General features: G+C 51.3%; 1 protein-coding gene across 22 annotated transcripts in view; it reads right to left on the reverse strand.

Annotated features, from left to right (window-relative positions):
- Positions 1-1,665: 1,665 nt before the first annotated feature.
- DYSF (dysferlin) overlaps positions 1,666-22,639 on the reverse strand; it is a 224,202-nt gene continuing 203,228 nt past the window's right edge. For 21 of the 22 annotated variants that reach the window (XM_060657973.3, XM_060658063.3, XM_060658027.3 and 18 more), the window contains 10 exons: positions 22,254-22,396; positions 20,225-20,364; positions 18,879-18,967; positions 18,516-18,611; positions 18,026-18,167; positions 13,717-13,816; positions 8,881-9,059; positions 7,314-7,423; positions 5,809-5,956; positions 1,666-1,938 (listed from right to left, as the gene is read on the reverse strand). In XM_060657973.3, the coding sequence (XP_060513956.2) occupies positions 1,900-1,938; positions 5,809-5,956; positions 7,314-7,423; positions 8,881-9,059; positions 13,717-13,816; positions 18,026-18,167; positions 18,516-18,611; positions 18,879-18,967; positions 20,225-20,364; positions 22,254-22,396 (1,186 nt within the window). In that variant the 3' untranslated portion in view covers positions 1,666-1,899. The other variant, XM_078444593.2, reaches the window with a different exon arrangement.

Below are 22,639 nucleotides of genomic sequence, written 5' to 3' on the forward strand. Positions count from 1 at the left end.
GAGATTTATCCCATTTGGAATTTATCTCCTATCATACCTCACCCCACTCCCAGTCCTAACCAGTCAATCCTCTGGGCCTATCAAGTCAAATTTTCAGTTATTTCTGGAATCCGCTATCTCTACACCAAAGTTTCTCAACAGCAAAAGAAACGGCCGATTTGGACTGGATAATGATTTGGGGTAGGGGGTGGGGGCTGTTCTATATGTTGAAGGATGTTTAGCAGCTACTGGATGCCGGCAGCACCCTCACCCCACCCCACTCTCCAGTCGTGACAATCAAAGACATCTCCAGGCACTGCCAAATATGCCTGGAGGGGTAAGACTGCCCCTAGCTGAGAACCACTGCTCTGTGCCCACATGGAAATTCGCATAGATCTTTGAGCTAGTTTCTGGCTATGGCTAGTCTTCACACACTCTGTTCCCTCTATTGTCTTTTCTACTTTCTGCCCTTGACCCTGTAACCCCTGCTCATCCATCAGTGCACTATAATTGCCTATTTATCTTCTCTTACTCAATGGTGAGATGTGGGAGGACAGGAACCACCTTTATAAACCAACGTTTATCTTGATCAATGCTGCATTTCTAGAGTCTAGCCCTTTGCCTGGTGCACAGATGGCCACACACACACACACACACACACATTTCTTTAATGAATGAATGAAAGGCATGAATGAATTAATGAGTGATTGACTCCTGCCTGAACATTCAGAGCCTCCCTAGCTGGATGTTGAAGACTACTTCCAGCCTGAACCTCTCCTGAAGAGAGAATCACTCAGTGTTTGACATATAGTTCACCCAGAAGGGTCCAGGACATCAGCCCTGTGCCAATCAGGTGGGACAAGGCAGAGCCTCAGTCTGGGTCCCAGAGTGAAGAGCAATGAAGAGCCAAGTGCCCTGGAAGGATCACTCTGGGGCCTCAGTGCCCGGGCCAGGGGAGCAGGCTCACAGCAGGAAACAGGAGAAGCCCTCCTCGGTAACAGAAAGGGAGGCAGCCAGGCCAGCCTCTGTGCTCCAGAGTTCCAGCCCCTCAGGCGAGAGAGGCAGAGGCCTCTATTTTGGAAACACAATGTTTTCAAGCTCTTTGCTTTTTCTCTAAGTGTGTTTCTGCTGCCCCCATAGATTAAGCCTGATTCCTGCAGGAGACGACAGACACGCAGCTTCAGACCACAAGAAAAAGGTGTGTTTGTGCAGACCCGATCTCTTAAGCAGAGTAAGGAAGCAGAGGGACGGAGTCACAAGAAATCCCAAATGTGTAAAAGATAAGGTCACAGCTAAAGGTCCAGGAGCCCTCCCTACCTGGAGAGTTTCTGACCCAACCCTTTCCATGGTGACCCACTTGTATAAAGTGCATCCTCTTCCAGGGCGTGGTCAAAGAAACTAGAAGGTACAGGTAACGGCCCACCTAAGCAGAGCACAACCTGGGAAAGGAGGAGGAGAAGCCTCAGTGAGGACGGGCAGGGGGTAAGGGGAAAGTCCTGGAGAACCAGAACAGCAAGCCTCAAAACTCACCCACCCCCGACCAGTCTTGTCAAAGGATAAAGTTCCACTCAGAATGCAGAGCCAGAGATGGCCCACACCCCACTCACACCCCACCCACCCAGACACATCCTCTACATGGTCACACCTCATTCAGCGACTATAGGGACACACATGCCAACATGGCCCTGTGGTTCAAACTGTTTTATACTGAAATACATATGGGCTGATCCAAAAAGGGCTGGGTTGAGGGGAAGAAAGAAATGATGAAGGGGGGGGTGATCCCAGGGCTCGATGTCACCAACGCTTGCAGCATGTGCCAGTTTGTCTGTCTGTGTCCCCTGGCAGGCCGGCCAGGCCTAGAGTTCTGGAAGAGCTCAGCTAAGCTGGGTGGATAAGGCAGCCAGTCCTGGGCCAGAGTCCTCAGCTGAAGGGCTTCACCAGCTTCATGGCAGCATAGTTCTGGAGGGAGGGAAGAAGCAGGGACATGTGACAACAGCTGCCAGAGGGGCCAGAGCTGGGAAAGGAGGCTCACCTACTCAACCACCTGCCTATACCTTACCCTCACCACCCCCATGCCACACTCAGCTCAACACCCCACCTCCTGGCCCTCTGGCCAATCACACAAGCCCATCCCCCTCCAAAATTCTGCTTGCACCCTCCAACCTGCGGCCGCAGCTACCCAAATTGCTGTCTTCTCCCCCACCAACCCAAGGCCCACTCCCATGTTCTAACCACCTGTCAAAAAGATTCTGATCATCTAGGGCCTGGTCAGGGCACGCCTGCCCTGGCCTCTTCCATCAGACAGGTGGCCTGAAGGCATGGCCATGATTCTCCCCATCCCCCTCCCATACACCCCCGACATGGGAACCCACATGGGCTCACTGGCCACCACACTTCTGTCCAGAAAACAGAGAAAGAGGGTTGGGGGTGGGGTGTACGGGGATGATCTACCATGCAGGTCAGCACCAGAGATGGGTCACCCCTGATTAAGCCCTGCCTGATGTAGGACTGACAGGAATCTCCCCTCCCCACTCCTCCCCCCAAAAAACCATGAAAACACATACAACACAACACAAGACTCCTAATTGGGACAGTATGTTCCCCAGCGCCGGCCCGGGAAAGCCAACTCTGGAAACAAAGCCGCCGCTCCTTCCCCGCCAGATCGCCTCCTGCCTCCCTACGCTGGCCCTGCTCCCGGCTGGCTCTGGTGGGGGGGTGGGGGGGTGGGGGGGGTGGAGCTGGTAGGAATCAGAAAGGCTGCCCTCCATGTCCCCCTCCCAGGGCAATTTCCAAGAGCGTGGGAAGTTAGGCCAATTGGAGGAGAGCAGCGGTGGCTTTGGGCCCCTCTCTACCAGGCCCTCTGCCCCCAAGGCCTAAAGGCCAGGTGAGGGTCTGGGACCCACCAGCTGATTGAGCGACTTGGCTGGAGGAAAGCAGGATTTACCCAGGTGGTAGCAAAGACCTACAGACAAAAACAGTGTGCAGCCTCAGGCCTAGGCTGCCCAGACCCCTCACCTAGGATCTGACCCTCACAGAGGGTCAGAGTTGGTATTTTAAAGAGGGCAATTTCCAGCAGAGCTCAAGGAGAGTGAGGCCATAGCTGGGGGATGAGACCGGGGAGGGGCTCTGACCAGGGCTACTGGCCAAAGTGCTCCTCTGCTCCTGCCCACAGGGCCTGGGGCTAAGGCTGCCCCAGAGACGAGGAAGGACCATAGGCTGACACTGACACTCTCCCTCTCCTGGCCAGGTAGTAGGCCTTCTTTCCCCAGGCCCCTGAAGTGCCACCCAAGTGCCTGGCAGGACAGGGCCCAGCTGGCCAGGAGCTGGAGCTAGTCACACAATGGGCAGTGGTGACACTTTGGACTCGCCCCTGCTGGATTGACGTGCAGCACCCTCAGAGAAGGCAAAAGAGCTCCCCTAAGCACAGTGCTGTCACAGCAGGACAGAGCAGTCCTAGCCCAGCCTCCCCCTCATGAAGAGAGACGTGCCAAAGCCAAAGTCACACAGGAAGTCACTGGCAGAGCCAAAATCTAGCCAACATCTGACTCTAGGCACAGAGCTCTGTCCTGCACAGCAGTGAGTCACAAACCTCAGTATGTCCAGGGCAGATTCCCCTCTGCAGACCCAGGGCCAGTCCAGGCCTCTGCATTTCTAACCAGCTCCCTGGAGCTGTTGCTCCTCCTCAGACCACCTCCTTGAGCAGCAGGGGTCTGCACCAGCTCTCCTTTGCCTGAACTCCCCTGGCCTGAGCCTCAGGATGGAGGTACCTGAACAGTACCCTGTCCCTCGTTCACGGGCTCCATTGTGTTTCCCGGAGAGCCACAGAGCTCCCCAGCAGCACAGAGCTCATCGCCTTCTCATTCATCCCCACAACACTCCCTCACCTCCTGGACACACACCCTGTGCTTAGTGAGGTCTTCACCTGAACTGGGTGGCATCCGGATATACCCAAAACGAAAGGAAGTGAGCCTGAGGACAGGTGGGCAAGAGGAACCATGCCTCCCTGACTTGGCAACCTGGGCCTGCCCAAATAGGGGGAAAACACTGAGGCAGAGTCCTGGGCCTGACTCCTGATGCCAGGCCACCACATTCGCATGTGCCCTTCCATGGTCTGTGATTTTGTGATTTTGTCTTCCTTTGCTTCAAAAGGGCCCCCAAAACTGCACATGTTTCAGGGCCCTACAGCCTGGACCCTCCCCTAGACCACGGCCATATTTAGCCAATTGGCCATGACTCTTCCTGGAACACGTTTCAGCCTGGTGCTCCAGGTGAGCACAGCCAGCTTAGAGGGCCTGGCCTGCAGCCCGACACATCAGCCATTCTGGCTCTAGACCCTTCTTTGTCACTTATGGCCCAGAGAGTAGAGGGAGCCTGGACTTCCAGACCAGACAAAACCCCTGCTATTCCTCACAGTCCATGATATTAGGAACTGAAGCAGATGGCTTTGTGGTTTTAACTGTCTTCCTGGAGGAAGGTGTGTGCTGCTCATATAAGGCCCCGCCAAACACAGAGGGAGAGAGCTCTCCATTCTCCTTCTCCTCCTAGAGGATTCACAAAGCAAAGAGCACACAGACAAGTAATTCCCAGAGCAGACTGCCCACTGTGGGGACAGTGCCCTTGGCTGGCAGCTTGGTGCTGACCAGGACTGAGGTGCATGGTGGCCGGCACCGTGGACTCGGAGCTGTCTACAGATTGCTGTGCAGACCTGAGCCAGTCCCTTCCCTTCACTGGCTGTCTGTTTCTTTGCATTAGAATCAGGGTGACATGGGGTTGGTTATGCCATTCTCTCTACTTTTATATCAGTTTGAAATTTTCATATGAGAATTTTTTTTTAATTTAAAGAACATTAAAAATCAGGAATTAGCTAGGGGCACCTGGCTGGCTCAGTCGGTTTAGTGTCCTACTTCGGCTCGGGTCATGATCTCGCAGTTTGTGAGTTCGAGCCCCACTTCGGGCTCTGTGCTGGCAGCTCAGAGCCTGGAGCCTACTTTGGGTTCTGTGTCTCCCTCTCTCTCTCTGCCCATCCCTCAGTACTCTGTCTCTTTCTCTCTCAAAAATAAATAAAAACATTAAAAAAAAAAATCAGGAATTAGCCTGAGAACACTTCAAGGTCTGACGTTCCAGAGACACAGTGGGATGGGGGGCTGGAGCATCTTTGGGGCTCCCCTGATGAGCTGTGAGGTTGGGGAGCACAGACAGGGAACACAGCCCCTAATACTTCTCCCTGGAAGGGGCCCAGTGAAGCTGGGGGTACATCAGCCTCACAAGAGTGGCCCCTGCAGCTCTTTGCCAGGCATCAGCTGGCTTCTTACCAGTGCCACCAACGTTGCCCTGGTGAGAAGCTCCTGGGGCAGCCTCCTGCCAGCCCACACCTTCTCCCAAACCCAGCTCCCGGCAGGAGGCAGGACACACTCTATCAAGGTCCTCAGGTGGACACTAAGAGCCTCTCCCGGCCCTAGGGCCTCCCTTCCTCTGGACCTCAGCAGGTGCCATTCTTACAAACAGAGCAGACTTCACCTTTGCCCTGCCATCCACATACCCACTTACACACACTCCTTCAACAAGGTTCCCCTGCCCACCCCTGCCCAAGGTGTCTCACCTTCTGCCAACATTGACTACAGATTCTACGGGCTTGCTTAGGACAGCTGTATCTCCCCATTGAGGGCAAAAACTCAGTTTCTCTCACTGGACTAAGAGGAGGACTTTGTCCCAAGGGTAGGACTTTGTCTCTACCAGATTGAAGACTCCCCAGAGTAGGGGCTATGTGTCCCTCATCAGGCCAGGGGCTCCTCCAAGGCAGTGTCTGGCCCTCCCCTGAGGCCTACTCACCGGGAAGGCATAGACGAAGATGCCCAGGAACAGCAGTAGGATGAAGAGAATGATGAAGAGAATAATGGCACACCGGAAGCGCCGCCATAGGATGAACTTCATAGTCTTGTACGGAGAGGTGAACCAGAGGAAGGAGGTATCAGGGCGCCTGGAAGGAAGACCCGAGAGGTCAGCAGGGCATCCCCCTACCAAGGCTGGCTTCTCCAAACACTGCTCCCAGATCACCCTGGCCCTCCACCATTGGTCCTCAGAACCCACCCAGCCTCAGGGCCCCTAGCCCTTTTCCTGTGCCTCCCCTTGCCCTCTGAGGCTTTGTCACAGCATGAGCCTCACCCATGCTCCCCTCCTCTTCTTGGTGCCACCAAGCCCTATGCACCCTCAGAGACCCAGTTCTCAGCCACCAGCTCTCCTTCCTGACCCAGAACTTAATCACAGACTAGAGATTTGGGAGCCGGGCAGAGCCTCAAAGGGCTGCCGCATTAGGTGAGCTCTGGCCCAGTTAGCCCCAGCTAAGCCAAACTACCTGCCTAGATGCACATGGCTGGTCCATGGTCAGGGAAGGATGGTGGGACATGAACCCAGAAAGCTGATTTTCTCTCACTCACAGCCAAGAACCTCAACACCTTCCCCTAGGTCATCGTCCAACTTAAAGAGCATGCAGGATGCTGTGTCTCAATACTGGCTGTTTTAACATCACAGTGCACACCACAGGATATACAAGGTCTCTCTCGCTTTCCACCCAGATCCCAACATCCTAGGGCAGGGACACCTCCCACAGCCCTGCCGGCCCCATGGACTAGGGATAGCACCGAAATCAAGTGGTCCATCTGTGTCTAGTCTGACCTGAGCTGGGCTGTGGGGAGGGACCCAGCAAATGCAGCTGTCTCCACTGCCCCCACAGCCGTCCTCCTGTCCCTAATGACCGCTTTCGAGCCTTCCACATCCACTGGGTTGGTCTACATCCTTAGGGGCCTAAGAAGTAGGGAAGGCAGGGACTCACAGATGAGAAAATTAAGACTGAAAGGCCATTTGAAAGCCACATTGACATCACAGGTGAGCCACAGAAGGCATCTTGGTCAAGGTAAAAACCTTGATTGGGCTCCAGAGCCAATCAGAATAGGTGTGAGAATTTTAGCTTCACCACTTTCCTAGTGTAATGACCGCTATTTAACTTTGTCAACATGATTTCCTCATCTATAAGATGGGAATAGTAACAACACACCAGGGAAGGTTCCATTCTACGCCATATACATACCATGTGACCGCATGCTCGGCACACAACCAACAGCTACCCAACAGTCTCTGCTTCCTGAATGAGCTGAGGAGCCTGGTGTGCCCTTGAATATGCCTGTCATCTGCTCCTAACTTACCGTGTGGCTTGAGACAAGTCACGCCCCAGTCTGAGCCATGTGGGCCTTGTGACCTCTGCATGGCTATGCAGTGGTTGTCTCCTGGACCACACCTCCCAGCCCCCTGGCCATCAGGGGTAAGGAGTGGGTACTAACCTTGGGTCCTCGAGCTTAGGGTTCATGTTGGGTTCATCCCGACCCTGGCCAGCAGGCCGCTCCTCATGCTCACTCTCTGCTACAATCTCCAAGGTCATTTCCAATTTCCCCTGAGGAGACAGAAGGGACCTGGTCAGGGGCACAAAGGCTCTGCCCCATGGCTTGGAGAGGAACCCGGCCAGACATAAGAGCCACTGTATTATTTTAAGAAAGAAAGAAAGAAAGAAAGAAAGAAAGAAAGAAAGAAAGAAGAAAGGAAGGAAGGAAGAAAGAAAAATGATATAGGGTTGATCTGATCACAAAAGCACTACTGCTCCTTGCAGAACATTTAGAAACTACAGAAATGTATAAAGGAGAACGTCACCCATACTTCCACTATGTGGAGATAAGCACCGTTTGTATTTTTATGCATCACAACTATTTTCCTCTGCAAGTATATGAAATACCTCACTGTGTATATAGAGTTCTAGAGCTTGCTTCTTTCACTTAGAAATATATTATGTTTCACTATATAATTATATATTCTTTAAAGTTTGCTTTTTAATGGCTGTAAAAACATTCTATGGGATGGTTGACCACAATTTATTTAGTAAACCACTTATTTTGGTTCATTTAGGTTGTTTCCAACTCTTTGATGTTATAAATAATGCTGCAAGAAAACACCCCAGAGCCTACATTTTTAATTGTGTCTGTTTATTTCTTTAGGAGAGATTTTTAAAAGTGGGATGACAGAGTCCAAGGGCATAAATATTGTTAAATCCCTGGCTATATATTACTAAATTGCTTCCCTAAATGGTAAAACCATTAGCCCTCCCAGCAGAAATAAATGAGGGGTCTGTCTCTGCGTCTTCACTAGCAATGAGCATTTAGATTTTTTAAATGTCTAATTTAATAGGCAAAAAAATGTTTTCACATTTAAAATTATTCCTTTAACTACTGGGGGAAATGAACCTTTTTTTTAATGTTTAGTGGCCATTTATACTTCTTTTGTGTATTATCTACATATGCATGCTTTTTGCTCATTTTTCTTTTGAGGTGCTAATATTTCTTAATAAGTGTTCCAATTCCTTCTTCAACAAGAGTATTTTATTTCAAGGTCCACTTTAGAGGTTGGCTGGCTGCCTGTGGTTTCTCAGTAAGCTGTCAGGGATTCACTTCCTCTCCAGAGGAAGGACTGTTCTCCAGGGTGTCACAGCAGCCCTGAGCAGACCTCTGGGCCAGGAGAGTAGTACAAGGATGGTCCCTGGTAGAATCCTGCTCAAATGGGAGAGGCACTCCCTCGGTTCTCCACAGGATGCCCGGGCCACAGGGGAACCCAGGACACAGATCCCCAGACACCAAAGAGCAGAGTATAAATTAAACAGGATCTGCAGGAGGTAAGGGTATCTTTCCATTTAAATAGGCTTCCTGGGATGCAAGCCTCAAGGAGAGGAAGGCTGGGAACTGGAAGAGAAGAGGGACAGTGCCTTGAAAGACAGAGAGAGGCAGAGCAACACATATGGGCCCAGTGATATCTACAGAGGAAGCTACTTGGGCACCTGCCCTAAGCCAGAGGGAGCTGACTTACCGCCAGGATCTTCTTCTCGCCCTCTTCTGCAACGCAGGGCCACCAGCCCTTCACAGTTTTCTGTTCAAAAAGGGACACAAACCACTCTGGGTGGAAGGTGCCATCCAGCTGGTCCAAGGAGCATTTCTCAGCTGTCTTGGCAGGTTTGGGCATGTGGTTGAGGTCCAGCTGCAAGGAGCCTGAAGCAGAGAGAGGTTCTTTGGCCGACGGTTTCTCAATCACTGCCAGCCTAGGGCTCCCCCCGGGGCTGGGCAGTTTCAAGAAAAACTGCCACCTCCTCCACTTTGATCCATGGGCTTAGCCATGGGTCGCATCCCACAAACTCTCCATTTCCCCACCCGTTGCCTCTCATTCCACATACACAGCTTCCCATTCAACTACTCACATATCCATATGCTCATTAATCCACCCTTACTGGTTCACCCTTTACGGGGCTTCCCACATGCTCCATTTCAGCTTACGTTGTACAGATCCATTCATTCACCCATTGTCTCTATCCATCCATCCATCCATCTTTTAAATTGCTTTTATTGTGGTAAAATATATATAAAGTTTGTCACTTTAGCCATTTTTCAATGTATAACGGAATGGTGTTAATCACATTCACAACATCATGCAACCAATCACCACTACTTATTTCTAAAACTTTTTCGTCCTCCCAAACAGAAACTCCGTACCCATTAAGCAATATCTCCCCATTCTCCCCTCCTCTCGGCCCCTGATACTCTCTAATCTCCTTTTTGTCTCTATGAATTTGCCTATTCTAGATACTTCATGTAAGTCGGATCATAAAATATTGGTCCTTTTGTGTCTGGCCTATTTCACATAGCAGGCTTTCCAGGTTCATCCATGTCGAAGTATGTTCTGGTACTTCATTCCTTTTTATAGCTGAACAGTGTTCCATGGTGTGGATGGACCACACTCAGTTTATCCATTCGTCTGTCAGTGGGACCCTTGGGTTGTTTCCACCTTTGACTGTTGTGAATAGAGCTGCTCTGAACTTGGGCATACAAGTGCCTCAGTCTGGGTTTTAAATTTTGGGGGATATATAACTAGGAATAGAATTGCTAGGTCATATGGTAATCTCTGTCTTTGGTTTTTTGAGGACCTGTCAAACTGTCTTCCACAGCAGCTGCACCATTGTACATTCACACCAGCATGTCTGAGGCTTTCCAATTTCTCCACATCCTCTCCAACACTTGTTGTTTTCCACTTTTCGTTTGTTTTTTTATAGCCGTCCTGGTAGATGTGAAGTGGTATCTCACTGCAGTTCATCCATCAGTTTTTTCACCTGCCCACCGATTTATCCAAGCTTCTTTATCCATCTTCCTATACTGTTCATCTACTCATCAATTTTAATCCATCAGCTCCCCGTATAGCTCCATCTATTTGGTTACACCATATGAAAATGGCATTCAACCATCTTTGACCTATAAAAGCAGCAATTTCATGTAGTTTCACCTAATCCAATCACAACAACACGGACGAAGTCAATGGGATTGGAGCATAAATTGCTGAAGGGATTAAGTGAGAGACAAATCTAAAAAATGTTTTCTGAGGCCAAATTAAAGAAATTCTTGAATACCATGCAAAAGCGATTAGGACTTTTCAGTGTGGAATGTTCAGTTACTGTAAGTATCCACTGATTGGATCTATTGTTCTAGTTTTCTTTCTTTCCACTCATCCATTTATCCCTCCACCCACCCATCTGCTTTGATCTAACTATCTCCATCCCTCTATAGCTACCATTTGTTGAGCATTACATCTACCCATTAATCAGGCTATTATTCTATTCATTCGTTTGTTCAATTCTGTATCAGCGTTCATATATCTATCAACCCACCCACATGTCTCTCCATCTTTCAAGCGTAGATGAATGTTTATTTCCCATTTTAAATATGGTCCTAATATAATATTAAGAAAAAATCAGGATATTAAACCATACATGTGTGTGTGTGTATGTATGCATACACGAAATTATCCCAGCATGATCCACATATAAGACTCTAAGGAATCACAGTATTATCTCTGGATGGCTAGATTATAGATCTTAGCTATTACTTTTTTTTTAAATAGTATTTTTAAAAAGCAAAATATGTAACTAGAAACACATTATGAAGGAGAAAAAAAGTGCTAGTTTTAATAGTTTTATTTTTATTTTTAAAAACAAAAGATGAGCCCATTTAGTTTTATTTGAACACCATTTTCTCATTCAGTAAAAATGCAGCTTTGTTTTTCTTTTTAAAATTAATTCTCTAAAGCCTCATCTCATAAAGGAAAGATTGATAGAATGATGCCAAAAGAATTTTTAAGTCTGTAAGCAAAAAAGACTCCATAAAAAAATTAAATAGCAGCTGAAAAACTAGGAGAAATTATTTGGAATGTGTCCTTACTATATAAAAAGCTCTGAAAATCAAAAATGAAAGGTTAACAAGTTGAACAATACCATGAAAAATAAAATCCCACCAGTAATATGGATAATAAATACATTTTAAAGTTCTACCTTACAAGTAATGAAGAAATGCAAGTAAAAAATTAAAACAAGGTGTTAGATTGGCAATTAAAAAAAAATTTTTTTTGGTAGCAAAAGTTTGGAGAAAATGGCAACCTTATCCAAAAAGGGCACAGGTGGGAGTAAAATGTAAACATAAAAATGTAAAAATATTCTAGAGAGCATTTGAACAAAGTATTTCAAAAATCACAAAAATGTATAAAGACCCTGACAATCTACTTCTTACAGTTCGGGAAAAATATGTACAAAGCCTTCAGAGATGTGTGCCGGAGGGTGTCACTCACACTGTTAGATCTAAAGATGAGCTGAGTACCCACCAAGAGAAAATAGGCAGAAGAGGGTCCACCAACAGGCAGGAATTAAGCACGATGATGCAGATACAAATGTAGGCAGAAAACTGCCAACAGAAAGGATGTTATTGAAATATTAAGTTTTCCCCAAAAAACCAGGATATAAAGCATATGTGTGATAAAAACTCATTTTGGTCTCTCTATATGCCATGTATGATTACACATATGTATGTATAAATACACATATAATATATATGTGTTTGCTTATATATGAAATAATATATGCCAAAATATTAGTGGAGGTTATCTCTGGGTAGAGAAATTGTAATACATAAGTAAAGGGAGACATTGTTGATCTACATTTTCTGTTTTTTCTACAGGAATTATGTATGGCAGGAGAATCAATAAAATAACGGAAGTCCCATCGATGCCCTGATTTTGACAGGCTGACTCTTTTACAGTGAAGTTTTGCAAAAGTCCCCCCATCCTCTGAGGGCAGGTGACCAGGCCAGGAGTGACAGGGGTGGGGTGGGGAGTGGAGAAAGCAGCCCTCCTCCTCACCCCTGCTGGGGCTGCTCCTCAGAACGTCCCTGCAGGGGCCCAAGGGTTCAGCAAAGACCAACTCACCTTCCTGCAATCAAGGGCCACCCAAGAAGGGCTCCAGTGATCCATCCAAAGCTGCCCTGTTCCCAAGTGGCAGAGTGGAACAGGAACCCAGGACTGCCTTTCTCACAAGGCTCACTTCTTTTTTTTTTTTTTTTAACGTTTATTTATTTTTGAGACAGAGAGAGACAGAGCATGAACGGGGGAGGGTCAGAGAGAGGGGGAGACACAGAATCCGAAACAGGCTCCAGGCTCTGAGCTGTCAGCACAGAGCCTGACGGGGGGCTTGAACTGACGGACCGCGAGATCATGACCTGAGCCGAAGTCAGCCGCTTAACTGACTGAGCCACCCAGGCGCCCCTCACTTTTTTTAATTGAGTTAAAACTCACATAACATCAAATGTACCATTTTAACCATTTTTATGTGTAAAACTCGGTGGCTTTAGGATATTCAGAGTTGTACTGCCACCAGCGCTATCTAATTCCAGAACATTGTCATCACTCCCAAAAGAAACCCCATCCCCATCAGCAGTCACCTCAATCCCCTCCTCCCAATCCCTGGCAAGCACGAGGCTACTTGCTGTCTCTGGATTCGTCTACTGCAGACGATTCATATAAATGCAATCATACAATATTAGTCCTTTTGTGACTGGCTTCCTTTGCTTAGCATGTTTTCAGGGTTCATCCGTGTTATAGCATAGATCCGTATTTCATTTCTTTCTATGGCTGAATAATATCCAATTGTATGGCCAGACCACACTTTCCGGGTAACTCTTACGGTTGTGACAGGGCTGTTACTCACAGTCCCACCTGCTGGCCCGGTACAGCCATCCTCCTCACCCCACATCTCACCCTGTCTTTACCACATCCTTCAGCCCAGCTCAGGTTTCTGCACTCTTCTCCCCCACCGGAATCCTGCCTGGGGGCTTGGAGGATGGAGCCGCGGTGGCTCATTCACTCATCACTCAGGCACAAGGGTGAAGACTGACTTGAGCCCCCCACTACTTGGGCCCAGTCTGCCCAGTCTAGACAGGGGTTGAGGTGGGGGCATCCTGTCAAGTGTGAGGCCAGACAGCCAGCGACAGCCAGCTCATGCTTGCGCTGCCTTCAAACCTGTGCTTTTCCTCTCTTCCTTACCTACCTGACTCATACCATCCAATGTAGCCCAGAGTTCAAAGCCACCTCTGCGGACAGGCAGTTCTGACCATTCAGGCACTGCTCTGTGTCGCAGACTTTACTCAGCACCAGGGAGCAGTGACCCTGAGCAACCTGAGGACAGGAAGTAAGACCACTCCTGCCAGCCTCCCAAGAGTGGCAAGCACAAACAAACACACACACACACACACACACACACACACACACACACACACAATGGGGGTTCTGGGTCAACTCCCAATGTGCAGGATGGTGCTGACCAGAGACGGTGCTCACCTAGAAAGTCGTCAAAGGAGAACTTGTCATTGTCCCAGATCTGAAATATGACTCGTGCTGGGATTTTGCTCTCAGTCTTGTCCAGCCTCCAGAAAGCATCCTGGCCCAGAGGAGGAAGCAGGGAAGCAAGATTAGAGAGAAACAGTGGTCCCTTCCAGCCTGGAAGGCTTCCTGGAGGAGGCAGTGAATGGGACATCTCTTAAGGATTTGCCAGAACCAGGTCTTGGTGGGAAGATTGCTAAGATCCCAGCCGACAGTATTCAAGGACCCAGGAAGGACCCATGCAGGCTGACTTCACATGAGGTGGCTCCTTTAAGTCTCCCAAGTCCACGGGCAGAGGCTTTGCTCCCATTTTACAGATGATGAAGCACAGACTTGGAGAAGTTAAGAATTTGCCCAAGGTCTGACAGCTAATAATAATAATATTAATCTGCACTTCCTATGTGCCAGCCTTTTACCACTATGAGCTCATTTATCCTTCCAACGAGCTATACGGGACATGCTGCTGGCCTTATAGCTGTCAAAACCAGAGCAAGTAGCTTGCCTGAGTCACACCGCTAAGCATTGAGCTGGGATTCAAACCCAGGCGGTCAGGTTCCAGTCCTGCTCTCGCCTCTAAATCCTGCTTTGCCCATGTGCTCTTAGGGACAGGGTTGGCTGGCTGGGAACCTGGGGCCCCCCACCCAACCCTTGCTGTCACCAGAAGGATCCCCCTGACACACTGGTGGAAGGAGCTGACACCAGGGGACGGTAACCCCAGCTCCTCCCTCAGCATGGCCACCCACCCCATCTTTACCTCCAAGAGCTTGCCCTGGAGCAAATCAAAAGCCCCAGGTGCTGGCAAGTTCACCACCTTCCTGCTCTTCCTACTCCACCTCCCTCAGACCACTCAGCCTGGACCAGTGTTATCCTGGGTTTCGTCCCACAGAGGCCTTGCAGAGCAGCTGAGGGGTAAGGACGGGCATGCTGAGGCTTGGGTTCACCCCTGAATCCAGCCACGCTTAACCCAAAGGACTGTCACTGGGGCTTTCCTGCTCCCGCTTGTCCTCTGTCCTCTTGCTGGAGCTTCTGCTGAGTGAGTGGCAAGGACAGGAAACATTGTGACGATCCTACAGGCAATGGACATAGGATCTTCAGACATCCTGAGTGCCGGGTCACAGTAGGGGCCTGGACAGAGTCCTGGGGGACAGACTATGGGGAGTCGGGGAGCACTTGCTGATACAGAGGCTTTGCCTGCCCCCGGGTGCCCTGTACACACAGGCTTGCACCAGCCAGGGCTCTGCCTGCTGTGTGGCCACCCCAGGTCACGTAGACCCATGGGGCTCCTGAACCAAAATCCATGCCCTGTGAGGAATGGTCACCTTGCAAAGCACACGACTGCAGCTTGGACTGCTGCCTGATTTGGCGAGGGGCTCAGGCCCCCAGCTGGCCCCTGTCTGGTGCCTCCCCTCTTCCGGGCCCCAGCCCTCCTGCAGGTGCCTCCCTTCTCTGGCGGGGCTTTTATGGCCAGCTCCGCAGGCCCGCCTGCACAGGCCGCCAGCATCCTCCATTCCTCCGGCCGGCCTGGTTTATGGGCTCAGTAATGAGCCAGAGGTTCAAACGGCCCCTGGTGGGAGCAGCTGGGCTGGGGCTCCAGCCTGGGGAATGGCCCCCCAGGTCCCAGGCGCTCATTACGCTCCCGGTCTGGGCCCTTTTACTAGCTGTTTATTTGCAGGGTGGGTGCCTGACGCGCAGGCAGGCCCCAGTGGGTGTGCTGGGCTCCAGGTGGGGAGCCAGGCCGGGGCAACCAGCGGTGGTTCAAAGCAGCCGGATGAAAGGAGACCTTGTGCTTTACGACAGTCTCGTCTGGTTAATGGGGTCCCCGGAGGGCCTGCCAGCCAGAGGCCCCGAACCCCTTGGCAGAGGGCTGGCTCTGCAGCAGAACTGGGGAGCCCAGAGGCTGTGCAGTACCTCCACACCGTCCCACCCCCAGACTCAGTCCTTCGGCCCAGGCCAGCTCATTGGTGCCTTGATATGGGCACAGCTCCACCTGCCTCCTGGGCCCCTTCTCCCACAAAGGGACCAGCTAGCTCTTCCTGGGTCAAGCCAGTTCCTCCCTCACTCTCCTGGTTGACTTCAGAGCCCCCTGGAGTCTGTTTCTCAACCTCCTCTTCTGACCTCCTCCACCCCTACCTCCAGCTACCCTCTCTTGGAGTATGGTACCCCCCAGAATTCCATTCCTCTTGCCACCCTGGGGGCCTCTCCTGGACTCCCTGACCCCTCTTCCTTCTCTCTACCCCAGCAGCCCTGGTGGCCTTCTCGTTCTTCCAGGGCTAGCCCAAGCCTATGGGTTGTGCCATGGTGGGTCAGCCCAATTCTCTTCTTCTTCCTCGCCAGTGCCTGTAATACCGAGATGAAACTCCATCATTGCCAGAATGGAACCACCTCAGGTTCGTAACCAGCAACCCCAGCTGGGCCCTCAGAACTTCCAGGTAACTATCTCAGCATCACAATGAGCTCTCTCTCCATCTCCCTCTCCCTGTCTCTCCCTCTCTCCCTCTCTCTCCCTCTGCTCCCTCCCTCTCTCGGCACAATGGCTACTTCAAGCCTTTTTCACCTGTCTCATGTCACCTGCCTCAGTGCCAGGAGATTATCTCTCCTCCTACTTTGTAGCAAAAATAGAACCTCTGCTTCCTGTGACTCCTTGCCCATATCTCCACCTGTCACAATGAAGGGGGTGGTCCCACCTCCCATTTAAACAGGCCACTCTGCATCTCTCAGCCTCAGTTTCCCATCCACACCTGGCCCCTTGTATGCCATGCTGAGCACTGAAGATGGCATGCAGGATGCCTGAGCCCTCCCTTCCCCTTTCCTGGCCCCCACTCTCCCTCTGCCCACAGCAAAGAGAGGCAGCGTGTGTTTGATTTGGAGCTCTTCCCCAACAAATGCAGCATTTGCTTTGTTATGGAAACAACTTGTGCTAGACAAACACACTGAGCAAAGGCAAACGAGATTAAACCTACAAACAGGCTAGGCTTTCCTTGACGGCACAGAACCCAAGGCTGTTGCTAAATTCTGCCTGCTGGCAGGCACTATGCAGCAATCCCTGGGTGAAAGCATTCATTTAACCTTGTTTAACCCCCTTTGCTTTTCTGCGATGGTTTCAGAATGTTCCGTGGACCGTTTTGGTTTCTCTAAAATGCAGATGATCCCGTGAGTCAGGCTAGGAAGGGGTCATGCGGAAAGGTTGAAATGAACAGAGCTAAAAAGACCTAAGCAGCACGTAAGAAGTACATTCTGTATTTCCCTCCTTTAAGTCACTCAAGCATTCAGGAGAGAAATTGGCATCACAGAAGCTTTGTGGCTTGAAGACTTAAGCCACCTCAGGAAGGAAATCGGACCAGTGGAACCTCAACACCAAAGCGGCATTCATTTAGTTGAATAGAGAACACCTCAAGATGGATTGGTTCTAGGTGGGATGCAGGTGGTCAGAAGCCCCAACAGGGATGCCCCCTGCCTCCACTCAGCCCGTGCTCTGTGGACGCTCCCCAAGGGCAAGTGCAGTGCCACCAGAAAAGAGGCTGTGTGCCTCGGGATCTGCCTACTTTAGGAAAAATGAATTTGTTGCCCAGATAAGACCTAAATGGAGAGGTGCTGAGACACAGAACTTGAGGTCCCAGAACCCACCTCTGCCCTCTGGCTGATGCACCAGGTCCGCCAGGTGCCTTCAGCCTGCAGTGAGGTCAGGGAGGAGGGCAACGGCTTCCGGCCTAGAAGACCACAGCTGCTCCCAGTAACTTTCCAGGTTGGACAGTGATCACAGGCACCAGACACAGAAAGGTGGGGAACAAGGCAGCAGGAAGGACTTATCTAAGCAATCCCCAGTCCTATGGAGAACCCAATCCATAGGCGAGGCTCCAGGGAAGCTCTCCCCCTGGGGTCTGCCCCACCGCCCCTTCACTAGCCATGCTGGGCTTTCCTACAAGTGTTCTTCCCATTCTGACTTGTGACCCTTCACTGCTTGGTTTGTCTGGGGTAGGGAGGAAGACAGTAGTTTCGGGATCTGGACTGACCTACATAGGATGGTTGTGGCACTGGTGTGGGCATGGTTGTGGGGTGGTAGCAATGCTAATGAGGGCAACGGCGGTAGAGGTGGAAGAAGTGGGGGTGGGGCGACGAGCGACGGGGCTATGGCGGTAGTCATCACGTGGTGATGGCCAGGGGGATTCCAACACTGGGGGCAGTGGTGAGGGGTGATGATGGCAGGGCAGTCACACCGATCACAGAAAGCCCTGGGACTAGCACCACGGCGGATGGGAAGGATGCTCACCTTCTTAGAGACAGTGCAGACTTGCTCAGCTGGCAGGTAGTCAAAGGGGAAAATGAACCTCCAGTTAAAGTTGCCTTCACCTCCCAGGGAGCGATAATGCACATCCGTCTTTTGCTTGTGTTCTTCAAAGCCAACCATCCAACTAGACAATGTTTTAGAGAACATTTCTAATTAAGGCTTCCACCACACTCTGCATCCTCAACTTAGGCAGTTAAGAAGGTAAATGAACTTGGTAAAGGATAAAGCAGAAATAATTCCCAAGAAATCTCCATGAAGTACCAAATGTGCCATAAATTTTAAGGCCTTCCAACTTCTCTCTTGAGGGACATCCTCAAACTTTATACGTTCAACACAGAGATTTTTGCAAAAGAAGAAATATGGTAGGAAAACAATTCTGCAAGGGCAGAGACCACCCTCTTTCCACCACCCCAGAGGGAGCAGGGTAGCACCATGGGGCCAGGGACAGGCAGGAAGGGGCATGACTCCCCACCCTTTCACGTAAATATCGCTCATCTTCTCCCCCGTGATGCTGAGGTCATCCAGGATCACGTCCTTTGTGTTCCAGATAATACAGCGCAGGAAAAACCTGTGGAGAAGAATGGCTCAAGTCCACACGGGGTTCCCACCAAAGGGTGTGCAGTCCTTGACTGAGAAGCCAAGAAGCCAGCTCACCCAACAAGACCCCGATGCTTGCCTCCACCTGGGCACTTGGCCAAACACACACAAGAGCGGTACCCCGTGGCCCAAGTGGCCCCCCACCCGGCCTAAGAGTGACCTCCAGGTCCCACCCACAGCTGGCTGCAACCATTCTGCCACTCTGCTCAGCTCCAAGCCGATGGCTGGGGTAAATCACCTTCTGGCTCTCCGTGGGGTGATGTTGAAGGGAGGTCCAGGCCTCCCCAGGGCCTTTGGAAATAGGTCGATCCACATCTGCAGCTTCCCCTACGGAGACATAACTCTGTTCTCTCCCCACCTTTTTCACTCCACCAAACCTACCAACCACCTGCTCTGTGCCAGATAGGCGGGGCACAGAACAGAGAACATCCAGGCCCTGCCACGGAGAGGCTCACCAGAACCCCAAAGAGGAGGTGCCCTACATGGGACTACAAGGCCGACTGCAGCAGTGAGCCCCCTGCCGCACAGGCTGATGACGTGGACCTGCGCCTTGGGGATTGGGGGTCAGGGCAGGCTTCTCAGAGACGATGATGTTTGAGTTGAGTCTCAGCATGCCAGACGGAAAAGGGGTGAGGGGCATTTCCAGCTGAGAGAATGACACACACGAAGTCATGGAGGGTCAGAGATCACAGTTTAGTCATAGGGGGTTCAGAGGATTTCCGCTACAGGAAACCACGCTACCTGCCACCCCTTGGCTCCTGTCCTCTCTGCAAGCTGGGTATTACTTCTGTCCCCATCTCATAGAGAAAGAGAAGGATTGAAGTAACTTCTCCAGGGTACATAGCTAGAGAATGAAAGCTCACATTTCAACACCTGCTGTGCCATTCTGGGGTGTCGGCAGCCCCGTACCAAGGAAGAGAGCTCAGTTCCAAACAGCAGAGATGATGTCCCCTGCATGTGTACGAAGGCACCTTCATTGCTACCTTGGCTTGTCTCTGCCCATAATCTTTTCTCTCCTCCTCCTCCTCCAAAACCTAGCCCCGACCTCACTTCCTCCAGGAAGCCTCCCAGTCTCAGCCCTGGGCCTGCTGCCCCTCTGCTCACCCTCCCTCTGCACGGAGGATGCCCTTGGCCCTCCTGGTGACTGCTCTCAGTGACAGCTCTGCCATTCTGTCATAGGGTGCCAGTATCCCTGTCTGAATTCCCCACTGCGGCCCAACCCAAGGCCAGCCACCTGGATGTCACTGACCAATGGTAGGGGAGCACATCCTGGGGCCAGGCTGAAACAGCGAGGCTTTTGAATGCCTCATGGGAAGTCAGAGGTCTATCCATGGGGATAGAGGAGGTGACTCGGGTTCTTCCCCAGGTCCTGAGGGCTGTAGATATCTGGGGGCAGGCGGGGGCAGGTCTAAGAGCTCCCCTCATGGGCTAACAGCAGTCACCACCCAGACTGTGGAAAAACATGTCAAGGAGGAACTGGCCAAATCTTGAGCTCCCCACTGGTGCCTCTGGCATATCCATGCTGTCCTTGGGGCAGGGCTGGCTGGGGGGCAAGGCTCAGGGGACCAAGGTTCACTGTCCTACCTGCTCAATGTCTGGCTGTAGGGGGCTGTAGAGGGGCCGGGACTCCACATGCTCAGGGACCAGGCCCTGCTGCTGGAGGACATACAAGGCCAGACGCTCTTCCACTGGGCCCAGGTGTGGGTTCGGGACCTTGCCAGCCTCTGCTCCAGAGAGAAGACAAAAAAGTTGCCGGAGCTGAGTGAGCAAGGGATGGTGGGGCTGCCTGGAGGCCTCGGGAAGCCCCTGACCATCCCCTTCCCCCTCCCCTCCAGCCAAGACATACTTCTGATCCACAGGTCTCACTCTCTGTAAGGGAAGCCTTTGCTGTCCACTGGCTCCAGGCTTAAAATCCAGATTCCTCATTGCCATCATTTCTACCAAGCTTCTTCTGTAAAGCTCTTCCTCTTTTCCACCAATACAAACCCTCCCTGCCCACCAAAGCTCACCCCTTCCAGGAAGCCGTCCCCGACTGCTCCAAATTCTGAGCCTCAGCAACCTATACTCCCAGATTGGGCACCTAAGTCCTTTTAGTACTACCATTCTCTAGTTCACACAATCTGTTCTATTACCAGCAGTAGCTAAAATAATTGCAGTAATAGTGAACTAGAACAGGAATCAGGCACTGTTCTTCATAGATATCGAGTTCTATCCTTACAATAACCCTATAAGGTAAATGCTATTAGGCACATTTTACAGATGACAGAAATGAAACACAGAGCAGTTACACAGCTGGTCAGCAGGACAGCTGAGATGACACCCTCATTTAGGAAGGTGCATGACTGGATGTGAACACCCTTCCCTATCCCCTCGTGCTTCCCAGGTACAGCTCCTCCCTGCCAGGGAGTGGGTTGAGCGCTGGTCCTGTGGATGAGATGAGGACACAGGGGTGGTTCTGACCCAGACAAGCCTGGCCAACCAGCCAGCAACATGAACTTGGAGCCCCCACGACAGAAGTTTTGACTGGAGGTAGGTGGATCCACATTTGTCCAAACACACATGTACACACACAGGTGTGTGCACCATGGTGTGCCCATGTTCACCAGCACAGATTCTCATGCACACACCAAACACACACACACACACACACACACACACACACACACACGCACACACACCTATCAAGCCTGCTCTGCCCACTTCAATAGATGCCACAAAGGAAGCGGCACAGCACTGCAGAAGGAACACTGGGCCAGGAATCCGGTTCTGCCCCTAACCGTCTGGGTGACTTTGGGCAGGTCGTTAACCATTCTTGGGCTCAGTGGCCTCATCTGCAAAAATAGGCAGATGTCCGACCACACCATCAAGAGCTTTCTGGCTTTCCTTTCTTATGAGTTTATGACCATGAGCCCTGGTCCCTGTGCTAAAGTTGCTCACAGACTAGCAGAAGGAAATGAGACCACCCCGAAAACAGATGCACATTCTATGGGAAAGGAGAATGGGGGTTGGGTTAAGGGCTAATGGAGAGGAGCTGGCTCAGCCACGACCTAAAAGAGTCAGAAAAACAGAACGAGAAGGAGGAGGGGGTTGGGGATGAAGGAATCAAAGCCGCCTTTCCCCTTTTATAACCTCAGCACCAGCTCTGACATCAAATGTCCCTGAAACCAGCAGGAAGTGAGGGAACCCCCTGGGCCTGTAAACACCTCCGGGGAATCTGAGCTGCTCCTGGTGGGCAGCGTAGGCCTGTGGACATCCCAGACACACAGGGAGCATGCGGTGGAGTTCTCAGGTGTGAGCACCGGGCAGATCCAGGGGCGAGGGTGGAGGCTTCAGGCTCTCTGGCCGCCCTTTGCCTGCTATGAGTGTTGGGGATGGAAGGAGGGATGGGTGGGGCGGGGCTCAGAAGATACCACGAAGGCCAAGCTGGCAACCTAGTGCAATTCACGTAGAAAACTGTTTCGCAGAAGTAGTCTGCACCCCAAACTCCAATTACAGTCTGAGAAGCCAGAGCCAGAAGCAAACGAATCCTAACCACGACCTGGCCCCTGGCCCCGCCCTGATCCTGACGTAGAGGGAGAGCCCACTGTGGTTCTGGGGTCACGTGGCAGCTCACCTATTTCCTCAATGGCGTATTCTTTATCCTGAAACATCACGCGGTCTGTGTGGTACACAGGAGCCTTGACTCTGCGCTGCTGGCAGAAGAGGTGGAGGAGCTGGGAGGGGCGGAGCTGGTCCCTCCACTGGTTGGGTCCAGAGCTGAGGCCCAAACACAAGGCAAAGAAGAGACACTCCAGGGCACCGCCAAGGGCAGAGTGATGTGCACTACCCTGCGTACCACATGCACAGCATCACCCACCCTTCACTTTGACATGGGTGCCCTCACTCGCTGTGTCTGGGGCGCCCACTTTACACACAGAGAAACCGAGGTCCAGAGACGACGGGACTTGCTTAAATACTTACTGAGTTGGGGGCGGGGGGCGGCGCATGGGTGGCTCAGTC

Source organism: Panthera onca, chromosome A3 (assembly GCF_046562875.1).
Source record: "Panthera onca isolate mPanOnc1 chromosome A3, mPanOnc1 haplotype 2, whole genome shotgun sequence".
In the NCBI taxonomy this organism is placed as follows: domain Eukaryota; kingdom Metazoa; phylum Chordata; class Mammalia; order Carnivora; family Felidae; genus Panthera; species Panthera onca.